Source organism: Musa acuminata, chromosome BXJ2-6 (assembly GCF_036884655.1).
Source record: "Musa acuminata AAA Group cultivar baxijiao chromosome BXJ2-6, Cavendish_Baxijiao_AAA, whole genome shotgun sequence".
NCBI classification, from domain to species: domain Eukaryota; kingdom Viridiplantae; phylum Streptophyta; class Magnoliopsida; order Zingiberales; family Musaceae; genus Musa; species Musa acuminata.
The window spans coordinates 15,358,152-15,370,726 of record NC_088343.1 but is presented as its reverse complement, the minus strand read 5'-3'; the positions used below and the strand labels follow the sequence as shown (position 1 = coordinate 15,370,726).

General features: G+C 38.0%; 1 protein-coding gene and 1 pseudogene across 1 annotated transcript; one reads left to right on the top strand and one right to left on the bottom strand.

Moving 5' to 3' along the window:
* Positions 1-1,152: 1,152 nt before the first annotated feature.
* On the top strand, positions 1,153-8,140 carry LOC103988483 (kinesin-like protein KIN-14H; annotated as a pseudogene).
* Positions 8,141-8,672: 532 nt separating this feature from the next.
* Positions 8,673-9,754, bottom strand: LOC135615078 (uclacyanin-3-like). Its single transcript, XM_065113096.1, has 2 exons — positions 9,491-9,754; positions 8,673-9,246 (listed from the first exon to the last, which is right to left on the bottom strand). Exons 1-2 carry the CDS (start codon positions 9,657-9,659, stop codon positions 8,813-8,815), a joined length of 603 nt encoding a protein of 200 aa, XP_064969168.1. The 5' UTR covers positions 9,660-9,754; the 3' UTR covers positions 8,673-8,812.
* Between the last annotated feature and the right edge of the window lie 2,821 nt (positions 9,755-12,575).

The window sequence follows — 12,575 nt, the reverse complement described above, 5'->3', positions numbered from 1 at the left end:
TTTATATTAGTATTCTTATGATTATGAAAATAAAATATTTAATTTTATAAAAGTAAAATATTTAATTTTATAAAAGTAAAATATTTAATTTTATAAAAATAAAATATCTTAACGTTATCAATTTTATTGATGGAAGATACAACATATATAAAAATGACATAAAAATGATAAATAATAATAATTTTAATATCTCAATTACGTTTTTTTTTCTTAATCGATTTTTATGGTGGCGACAAATGACGACGTCACTAGAGATTACGAGTGACTATTATGATTGTGGTCGAAGAGAACGATGTAGGGATGCCCTTAAACGCAAGTGGGTGGAGTCAAAAGGGTGGCGTTGAGGAACTTCTATGATTTCTTGTGGGTGAAGAAGAAGAAAAGGGAGAGCAATGATGAAAGATGAAGTAAAGGAAAAGAAGGAAGAGGACGACGATGATAATCACACTAACATAAATACAGAGCAATGCTGCTCTACTATGCATTTGCAACTTCCTCTCTGCATTGCCTTTTATTTGTATCGACGCTGCATGCGATCAGAGTGGTGCTCATCCTTCTTCCCCATTTTTTCAATCCCTCATCCTTCTTATCCCTTTCATCATTTTGCATTTGTATCGATGCTAATCGTCTTGCATTTTCATCGACATCGCTCTATATCTACGTTGGCGCACTCATTGTCTTTGTTCATTTTCTTATCTCCTTTTGCCTCACCTCATGTCGTCATTCTGTCTCCTCTTCCTCCTTTAACACTGCTTTGTATAAGTGTCAATAGAATCTAAAGCCTTTATCTCACACCTTTCGTCATTGTAATTGTAAAGTGATACCAACACAAATGAGTTATCGGGGATATTAAGATTATTTTTTTACCAATTATTTTTTATGTTATTTTTGTACGTGATATCACATCTTTTATTAATAAAATCAATAAAAGTTAGAGTAAATAAAATTAAATATTTTTATTTTATAATTATATAAATTTTAATATAAATTTTTTAAGTATAAGCACTCGAACAGAAAACTCTGATTATAACTCTTCAATCTTTTGTATGTTCTTGATTATGCAGCGAAAATCGTGTCAATAAAAAGAAATAAATATATGTAAATAATCTTGACCCTCCATTTCGAAGGATTCATTGCTTCGGTCCGGGGCATTTCCGTCATAACACTCACCCCGTCCCCAATTCAAAATGGTTCGAACGACGCCGAATCCCCTGGCCCTCTTCAGCTTCACCTCCATGTCTTTATCTGAGATCAAGAACTAGGAAGGACGGAAAACCTAGCACTGGCGCTCAAGAAGATTGAGTGAAAAAAGAGCCATTTATATCTCCAAATCCCCCTCTCCTCCTTCCTTTTCTGCCCATCGAAGTGGCGGCTCACGTCGCTCCATCGCCTTCCCTTTGGCTGCACTCCGACCCACCCTCGGCCCTTAGAAAGCCATAACCCTGATCCCATTTTACCCCCTCATCCAACCGTCCCTCGACATTTTCCTTCCATGACCTCTCGGATCGTCCAGGGCAAGCCTCCAGGCCCGCCTCGGAGCCCTTCCAATGTGAACCGCTGATCTCTTGTCCCGCTATCGGTTGTTTTCTAGTGTTTTAGTTCGATCTGTTGTGGGGTTCTTGCAGAAGAAGGAGAATTTGGACGAGGCGCCCCTCGACAAGCGGCATAGGTTCGGGGTGATGGGGAAGATGATGGGTCCCGCGACCGACCCACGAACGACGCAGTCAGTGCTGTCCTCCGTCAACGGCGGCCCCAATTCTGGCGACCAGGCGGCTGCTGTCTCGGATGGTGGGAGCGCCTCTGGGATTGAGTTCAGTTCTAGGGAGGACGTGGAGAGGCTTCTGGCTGAGAAGATGAAAGTCAAGACTAAGAATGACTTTAAGGTGAAATCTTTGTGGTACTTTTTCCCCTCAGATGTAATTTCAGTTATTCTCTTACTGATTTTTGATTTTTTGTGATTCCTTTTTTTTTTTTTTTTTTGCTTTCAATTGTATAGGGGAAGAGTGAACAGATGATAGAATACATTAAGAAGTTTCGGATTTGCATTAGATGGTATATGGAACTGGAAGATGGCTACTTGGCAGAGCAGGGGAAGCTTCGAAATATGTTGGAATCTGAAGAGAAAAGGCACAGAGAAATTGGTAAATACCCATGGTGGAAAAAAAGTAACATATTCTTTTGATTCAGATTTGTGATTCCCATGTGTGTTTTCCATGCTTATGACTTGATTGATGTCTTGGTAGAGTTTTATCTTCTAGAGTCCCGGATGAGGGCTGAAATTGATGAACTAGATGCAACAATAAGGGAGCTTCAAGACCAGAATTCTTCCTTGCAGGAGAATTTAGTGAATGAAGAAACTGAGAAATTGGTGGGAGCAATGAAGATTTTTAAGTAAATTAGCGAAATGAGTTTGACAGTGCCTGATTGGAACTTACAAAGTTCTGCAGGTTGCTATTAAATCTTACGAAAATGAAAGACAAACCAGGGTTGCAGTTGAGAATTCTCAAGATGCTCTGTCCTTGGACCTTCAAAGAGTTAACCAAGAGAATAAACGTTTGAGCGACCAGGTACCTTATTCCATGGGTTTAAATAATGCAGTTCCTTGATTATCCAATATGAACTCTTCTTTTGTATAATTTTCCAGTTGAAATTGCTACAAGAAACTAATAGGAGATTACAGGAGTACAATACCAGTTTGCAACAGTACAACAGTAATCTTCAGAATGAGGCCAACAAAAATGGTGAAACAATCTTGAGGTTGCAGAAGGAGAAAAGTGCCATAATGGAAAGCCTGACTAGTGCAAGGGATCATGCAAACTAACTCAAAAATCAATTGGACCCTTCTAAGGTTTGTTTTGTAAATGTACTTTTTCTTTTGATACAGAAGGAGTTTTAGCTTCATGTCTTTGATTTGTTCCCCTTTACTTCTCATTTATTAATTTAATCTGAGTCTTTTTTAGTTCATTCTAGAGATCAAGAACTTGTTTTACTGCTGAGTGCCATATCTTAATATTGTGTTCAGTACCCATAACTTACAAAGGCCAATATTCCTTAAGTTGCTAGGTCCTTTTTTTTAATTTTATTTTCTGAGTCTTCGCAACTGTTTTTGTGATTCTTTTATATTCTGCATGATATATCATAATGGTACATCTATAAATTTCTCCCATTGTTATGCCATGGACAGAGGTAGGAACTTATCTTGCTTTAATCTCATGAGTAACATTATATTATGTTCATTTTCAGCCACTAGATACATATAATGTCTGTTTCTCGAAGCAGTTGGCACATACTTTTGTAAAATGTTCTCAACAGATCCTAGGCTATGATGCCACTTGTAGTCATCTTGCAGAATTAGTTTTAGAGTTAGCCTGGCCTTACCTTACCTTCTTTGATCACACTAGTGATTTAAAAAGCGTTAGGCGCCAAAAGACGCTAAGGTCCAAAAACGGTAGAGGGCGCTCGCTCGAGCGAAGCGAGGCGCTAAAATATAAAAATATATAATATAATTAATAAATATAATTATTTAAAATTTTAAATAAAAATATGCTATTAAATTAAGAAAATCTATGATACAAAATCATAAATGAAAATTGGAGACTCTATTGAGTTGCTCTGTACACTTGCCATTTATCTTGAAACCTAACAATAATTTCAAATAAATAAAAATTAACAGTATTAAAATCAAAATAATATATTATTAATCTATTAACAGTATTGAAAATTAATAATTTCAAATAAACCTAACAATATTAACAGTATACAAAAGGAGAAGGAAGAGTGTAAGGGGGTGCTGACTGAGAAAAGAGGAAGCGGCAATGACAGCGGGAGCCGGAGCCGGAGTGTAAGGAGGCAGTGGCAGCAAGAGCGGGAATGTAAGGAGCCAACGACAGCGGGAGTGTAAGGAGGCAGTGGCAGCGGGAGCGGGAGTGTAAGGAGGCAGCGGCAGCGGGAGCGGGAGTGTAAGGAGGCAGCGGCAGCGGCAGCAGGAGCAGGAGCAAGAGCGGGAGCGGGAGCAGGAGTGGCGAGCGGCGACAGCGGCAACGGTTGCGAGCAGCGACAGCGGCGAGTAGCGGGTGCGGGAGCGACAGCGGCAACGAGCAGGGTTAGCCGGTTAGGGTTGGGTAGCGACAGCTGATATCGATTTTAGTTGGTTTGATTGAACCAACTAGCCACCGGAGACCGAACCAGACCTAAAATCCTGGTTCGGTCGCCTGGTTTAACACAAGCGCTCGCCCGAAGCGCCCAACGCTTGGGCTTGGGCGAGCACCTAGGCGACGCCTCTTTGAAACGCGCTGCCTAGAAGTTTAGCGAGGCACTTGGGCCTCGCCTCGTCTTGCCCGAGCGCCTAGGCGAGCGCCTTTTTAAATCGCTGGATCACACACATCATGACAGTGGTTTGAGGTGTGATTGCCAGGATTCCAACCTTCCAAAATAGAGAAGAATCACAAGGTATATACTCGGTGCGCAGAATCCTGAAGTGGAAATTTTAGGAAGCTTAAAACTTTAGTATAGTGTCATTTAGGAGAGAGATGGCAGAGTCTGTAATCGTTTTACTTGTGGAAGATGGTCCTTTTTCATACTGTGGCCCTTGTAAATTGCCTAGTCATTATAAGGAGTGGGGCTCACAATTATATGAAGCGTTGGCATGGTCCGTGCCAGTCTAGTTGTATCTACGGTTATGGGCTAGGGTGTTGGAAGAGTAGAGTGGCAACTGGTGGTTGTTTTTGATGATTTATTAAGAGATATGTTGTTTGCTATGTTGTGCATTCTCATTGGTCATTTGGAGGGTTCCACGGCCATGTTCCAATTATAGAGAATAATGAATTTGCAAATAATAATATCTTGTTTGATTTAATAAGGTACACACTTGACATGTATCATTGTCCTTCATGTTTCATTGCAAGTATCGTTGTTAGGATAACCTTTTCACATTACTTAATTTTTTGGTGGTTTCATGTTTTGTGATCGTTTGTATTATTGCTGTTCTCTAGTTGTTATACAGTTATCAGTTCAGTTCTAATGATATGGTTTCTATCTCAGTCTTCTCAGCAAGAGGCCATGAAACAGAAAGAAGAATTGAAAAAGGAAGTCAGTTGTCTTAGAAGTGAATTACAACAAATACGAGATGGTCGTGATAATTTATCAGTGCAAGTGCAGAGGTTGACCTCAGAGTTTGATAACTATACAGAACTAACTACAAAATCAATAAAAAATTTGGATAAAATAACCATAAAGACTATTGCACTTGAGGTTTGTTTCATATAAAGTAACATCCTCATGCATTATGAGGCTCATACATTAGTGTGATATTACTATGATTTATGGCTTTCAGGAGACATGTGCTTCCCAAAGAGAAAAAATACAACTTTTGCAGCATCAGCTTGCTGCTTCCAATGAGAAGCTGAAGGTATTAAAGTTCTACAAATAATATTGTCATAGCGTGGCTGTATAATATTATCTTCCATAGCCTTAATGTGAGGTAAATAGGTAAATTATGATGGCTTTAGAATGATGAGTAATACATAAAAATCATGCATAGATCTTTTTTCCACGTTTTTGACATCTTTGTTGCTTTTGTAGAGAGCTGATTTAATAACCATCAAGACAATGACAGAGTATGAAAAGCAGAAAAACACTATTATTGATTTGCAAGATCGTCTTGCAGAGGCAGAGCTTCAAATAATTGAAGCAGAGAAATTACGTAAAAAACTGCATAATACCATATTGGTAACTATGCGACTCTGTTTGACAAATATATCATTAAATTCTTGTAGTGCTAAGCCTCCTTTGTACAGGAACTTACAGGAAATATTCAAGTATTTTATAGAGTTCGCCTGCTTTTACTTGATACTGATTCGGGTGGAACAGATGATGTTGTTTCATATCCGACATCCCTTGAATATCTTGGGCGTGGCATTGACTTGACACATAATGGTATGACGAGCTCTTTTATTTTCTTTGCATTGGATACTGGATTCCCATTGTGGTTCAATATTATATTTATCATGGATTATACAATTTTATTTATTGATCAATATAATCATGAACAGCCCAGAAATATTCCTTCACTTTTGATAAAGTATTCAATGAAGCTTCACAAGAAGATGTATTTGTAGAAATCTCACAGTTGGTTCAGAGTGCACTCGGTGGATATAAGGTGCTTTAGTTGATATATTAATTCTGTTTGTCCATTGGTATCTTTACTCATGTCAATTACTATTAATATAGTTTCATTGGTAAAAATCAAATGTTGTCTTACTGCATTGCTTGTGTTTACTGATTCTTGACCCTTTTTCCAATATGTTTTTTCTGTCGTATAGTCATATTGGTTCTAGAATTATGCTTTTAAATACAATGATTTTGTGAAAATATAGTTTCTTTTTATTTTGTGAAAATACAGTTTCTTTTCTTTTATTAAAAGACCGATCATGTGGTTAAAGTTGGTTCACAATTTGTATGTAGCAGATTCTGAAAGTTGTCAACTATTGTAGGTGTGCATATTTGCATATGGACAAACTGGTTCCAGTAAAACTTATACTATGATGGGCAATACTGAGCATGCTGAACAGAAAGGCCATATACCTCGGTCATTAGAGCAAATATTCCAAACTAGTCAATCATTACAATGCCAAGGCTGGAAATATAAAATGCAGGTAAGCTTAATTCTTACATTGTTTTGACAGCCCTATTGCTTAATCTTCATTTTCACCAATTTGCTTGGCTTATTCTTTTTGTTGGTTTAATTTCTTTCGTAGGTGTCCATGCTGGAAATATATAATGAAACAATTCATGATTTGTTATCACCTCGTCACCCTAGCAGTTTGGAAGCAAGTGGTGGTCTTAGCAAGCAATACAGAATCAAGCATGACACTTGTGGTAATATGATTGTATTTGATCTTACCATCATAGATGTTTGCAGCATCAAAGCAGTTTCATTCCTCCTCCAGCAAGCTTCACAGAGTAGGTAAAACATGCTGTAGTTCTTGTCTAATGACTAATTTTTGAAGACCTGTTAGATGAAATCCATTTCATCATGTGCAAAACCATTCATATTCAGAACAAGTTTGAAAATGTTATACTTGTGTATGCTAGTTGTATATATTCAAGTTCTCTTTTGTAGCGCACAAGCATGAATTTGATTCTCGATGAAGTTACTGGATGATGAAACCAAGTTGGATTAGTCTCTATATTCACTAAATTAAAATGGTTGGTGAATATTATCATATAGTTACTATCCCAATCATTATGCAAGTGAAACCGAGTGCAAGTAGCTTCTCATCTTATATTTACTTGTCGTGGTAACTCTTGCAATAGTTCTTTGTGGATCTCCAATTAGGACAGTAAAGCTGTGCTAGTTCTCATTAGAAAATGTAGATGCTAAAACACAAAGAACTCAAAGATTGAATATTTGGAATTAAAAAATGAAACTCTTTAACATCTTTATATGTTTTCTTCTTAATGTTGAATGTTTTGATATTTAAATGTATTGAGTCAAACATATTTCACAAAACATGCAAAATCTTTTATTTTTATGCTTCTCGAGTGGTTTAAAAAGTTCAATTTTGATGTTATCAATAAAGTTTGCTGTGACAGACACTTGGAAGATGTATCTGAGTTTGATTTTCACTTCCATATCTACACAAACTGTTAATTAGGATATCTTCTCTCCTATTTTTTTTTTTTTTTTTTTTTTTTTTATGTGCGTATGTATTGTTTGTTAATGTGTTTTGTTGGGGCTGCTGGTGTTTGATGTCATACTTTATTGAGTGAATAATAAGTTTTGCCTGATAATTTTTAATTTTGTGACCAGGTCTGTGGGTATTGTATCGATGGGAGATCGAATCAATACCATTTGGTTCGACATTGGATATATTGGTACGTATAAAGTTTTGAAAATTCTTTAAAAAATTTCAGAAATAAAAAGAAGTCATCTTTGGATCAAACTTGTACTAATTTGTATCGTCCGGTGGTACATTCCCTATGTTGGATTTATCCAACAATACAAGCCTTGTATTAAATATGTATCACCTTGTTAGTGTAGTTAGTGTATTGAATCAGTAAATACTGCTCGTAGTGTACCAGATAGTATTGCAAACATTTCTTCCATGGATTTATTCAATCAAATTGGTCCAAAAACAAATCTATCCTTGTAGTGTTCATGCTATAAACTCTATCCTTATAAGGAGCAAGAATATTGGATCTGTCAATCAATTTGTGAATCTAAGATAAGGATCCACATCTGACATTTTCGATTGGGTTTTGGGTTATAGGGCTCTATATTCCACAAGAAAGAAGAAGAAATATTTAGAATTTTATGTGTGAAGTTGTACACGTATCATTTTCAGTCAATAAAAAAAATTACCGATAGAAATATTAATTATGATGGATTGGAGTGGTTTGAAAGAGAGTGTTGAAAGAGACCAATCTCAAATGGATCTCCTTATGACCTCTATCTATCATTTCAAGTGTCCGAAAAGATAGCATATAATAAAAATTACTAGAAATGTGCGGGAAGCAAACTTGTTTTGTAAGTCATGCTTCTGACATCTCACCATAGTCTCACGTCGTATCATTCTCTAAGTATTTTTAATCAACAATTTAGACTCATTATCAAGTTTATGACTTAGATATTCGATCAAATCATGAAAAATAATATGGCCTAATATTCAACATGGAAAAAACAAAATAGAAAAATAATATCATAGTACTGAAAGGTACATCGCGACAGATTATCACACCCTTCGATTCAATTAGCTTGTAAGATTAGAATGAGTCTACTATTATCGACTATGACAGCGATTGTCATCGGCTCTCACAGGGCCACAAGCATCAGCATGACGATTCCCGAACCGAGTCCGAGGGTAGCCTTCTTCGCCTGCAGGCAAGCGCCGCTCGGTGTCGGCGGCGACGCTGTGGGGGCAGACGGCGGAGGAACGGAGCCTGGGGTCGAAGATGACGGCGGAAGCGCAGAAGGCGAGCGCGGGGAGGGAGCAACAGGGGGGGAGCGGGGGGTGGAGGAGGGAGAAGGAGGAGGAGTTGAGGTCGGGGAGGCGACGTCGATCTGGAGCTTCATGCCACCAGCGCAGTGTCCGGGAATTCCGCAGACGAAGTACCTGGAGCCGGTGCTGTTGAGCGTGACGACGGTGTTGCCGCCGGTGCTCGTCGATATGGGGTTGCTCGTCGTGCACGAGCTGTAGGCGGCGCTCGACACCTCCAACACGTCATGGCTCGACGCATACTTGAATGCTGCAATCAAAAGGAGTATAGCTTCTAAGATATTTATGTTGCAATAAAAATGTGAATTTAATTATATACAATATTGAATATGATTTTGATTAAATATTGAGTTGTAGACAATTATATTTTTAATAAAAGATAAAGTTTAGATTAAACGATCAATTTAATACGTTTATTTTTTTACGCTTAACTATCATATACTTTGACATCATAAGCAATGTAGAGGGGGGAAACGAGGAAGGAGAGGACTCACTCAGTGTGTCACCCACGCGGAATGCCTTGCCGGAGACCCACTGCGTGTAGTTAGTGGCGAGATCCCAAGAGCCGGCGGGGCCGCCGACGTCGTAGTTGGCGCCCATGGCAATCGCAGAGATGGCTGCCACCGTCGCTATCGCCATTACAGCTCTCAGCATTGCAGCCATCGTCACAGAAACAGAAGGGGCTGCAGAGGAGGAGGAGGAGGAGATGCTTGCTGAGCTAGAAGAAGAAGAAGAAGAAGAATGTGCTTATTGCGTGGTAATGATGGGAAGCTTGCAGAGGTTATATAGAGTTGGTGAGGGAAGAAGGATTCATGGAAGAGGAGAGAGTGATCGTTAAGTCTTCACCAAAAATAGTCAACGATTTGGGGCTGCCAAACAAAACGCGGGTGACAGACTGTGTCGTATGCCGGAAGTTGACTCAGCCATGTGTTGTCTCGGAGCTACTTGGAAACTTTCAATGTGTGTATATGATGTATTCATTGACTGCTATCTTATATTGAGGCTTGAAAGCTTGTTGAGATAATAATATGGATGAGATGAATTAAACGTCACACGTTTTCCAAAACCAAGTCAAAAGTTGTTGCTATTAGCTACGAGGGCAAGATTGTTAGAAATCTTTTTTGGGGAAAAACAAGTAAGCTAAAATTAAAAGGACTCTATTACACAATAATAATAAGGTTAAAACATCCTACCAATATAGATTTTTTATTATTGATAAAGTAATCTTTTTATCTTGATCGTCTTGTTAGCTTTGAATAATAAAATAAATATCATAAACTTAATTTGACTATAATGAATTGTCGATTGAGATAAAAAATAATGATGGAATGAGTGACTTTAAAACGACCTTTAAAATTAGAATCCTCTTCCATGTGATTGTGTCAAAATAAAATAATTATTAAAAATTAAAAAATATGTTAAAAAATAATCTTACATTACTAAGATATATTGTATTTTTAAATAGCTACAATGACATTGATAATGTTGACTCCAATCTCCAATTAACAAGATAGGACTAAAAGAAGCTCATGTAATTTTAAAAGTTTCATTATCTATTGTTTAGAAGCATAAACTAAATAAGGTTGATGTAATTTTAAAAGTGATACACACTATTCTCCGCTACAAAATGTAACAAAAAGACTGGCACATACAAACTGGCTTGTGAATAGTGTTTTTTTAAATTAAATATTACCTCCTTAGTTAACTATGATTAGTATTATGGTCTCTAGACTTTAAAAAATAGTATTGGATCCCTACACTTACGAAACTGAATTATTTAACCCTAATTCTTCTCACATCATTAACTTTATCCAAAAATTTTTTATATTTTATCAATTGCAAAAATAGCACCAATAAAAAGGATAAAAAATAATTTTATTATTTTTAAAATTATTAATTTTATATAAACTTATCACTCTGCAATGTGGAGGCTTTCATAGAAACCACTTTCCTCCCATCCAGTTCCCTCTTCTCTGGTTGTGCTACCAACGATAGACTAGCAACGACATCGATGGCGCACGAGGCCAGTGGTATTCTATAGGAGATTTGAGTGTCGCCTCTAATTGTGACTTATTTTCTCCTCCCCTCCTCTTTCCAACTTGCTCACCTGTTGCCCCTATGTTGATCCTTGTTTTCTCGTCACACTTGCTCACTCGTCACCTTATTTGCATAAGCAAAACCATAGTTACATGGCGATTATCTTTTTATCATTCCACCAGTGGCCAGTGTTGAGGACTAGCATGTCGGTGTTGACCTAGTGCTTGCACTACCAATGCAGGGCATCAAGATGGATGGAGGTGCAAATGTGATTAGGGGAGGTTGGGAGAGGGTGACCAACGACTGTGAGGAAGGACATGGTCAGAGGAAGGTTTTGTCACTTGCAAAGTGCGCTCGCACAACGGATGTTCTGCGATCGTTGGCACGTGATGTCCTCCCCGACAAAGAAGGCGAAAAGGTGAATGGGAAACTGGAAAACCAATGGTGGCGACTCCCTTGCTATGGCGCCGTACTCCTTTGAGTCATTGAGCAACGACATTGCCACCATGCCACCGGGGACGAGGATGTCTGCTCCTCCAAAAATGCTACCTCCATCTTATATTCCGATGTCCTCGGTCATCTGACCTAGCCAGTAGTTGATGAGGATGAGGTTGAGGATGAGGGATGCCTCTTGCTGGAGTTGGGTATCACCACACGATAGCTGTTGCCTCTAGCCATAGAGGTTGCTGCGATGCAGCCTCACATAGCTGTGGACTCATCCACCTCCTCGCCTTTGAGCTTTGCTACTGTTGGTTTCTAGAAGGGAATGACAAGTGGTTTGGTGGAGCTGGAGGCCAACCTACAACTGCAGCAATGATATTAGTAGCAAGTGAAGAAGAGCAGAAGAGGACCGAGGTCTCGTAATTCACGATATCGTGGAGTTACCTTCTACTAGAGAATCGACCTTGTGTGCTACTAATGCCATCGCTGGTTTTTCATCCACAGTAAAGCCAGAGGAGTGGGAACCGAAGGGGGAGGAAAGTGGTTTCTATGAAAGCTTCACGCTGCGAGTGAGAAATTAATAATTTAAAAGATAGTAAATTTACTTTATTATTCTTTCCATTCATGTCCTTTTTATATGAGTTGTGTGATTTTTTCAATCAACAAAGTTAATGACATGAGAAGAATTGAGGTTAAATATTTTACTTTCATAAGTGTAAATATTCCAATATTAGTTTTTAAAGCATGGGAAATGATATCTTAATTATAGTTAACTATAATGGATAATCTATAATTATCCCTAGTTTTTTTTTTTCTGTCCAAATTAGAATTGAGAAAAATCAGACCTATAGGCATGGATTGAAACCTTAAGAGTGTCCAAAGTCCACATCAAGTCACCTTGTGATTTCCTAGTGTTCATGCTATAAACTCGATCAATTTGTGTCCACGGCAAGAATATTGGATCTATCACTAGTGATCTAATCAATTTGTGAATCTAAGATAAGAATCCACATCTGGTATTTTGGATTTTAGATTCGATTTTGGGTTACAGGGCTCTATATTCCACAAGAAAGAAGAAATATTTGAAAATTTATATGTGAA

Coding starts and splice junctions, on each gene's coding strand:
- LOC135615078 (XM_065113096.1), bottom strand. CDS start 9,659: ATGGCTGCAATGCTGAGAGCTGTAATGGCGATAGCGACGGTGGCAGCC. Junction 9,247..9,490: donor CCGCGTGGGTGACACACTGA/GTGAGTCCTCTC, acceptor TTTTGATTGCAG/CATTCAAGTATGCGTCGAGC.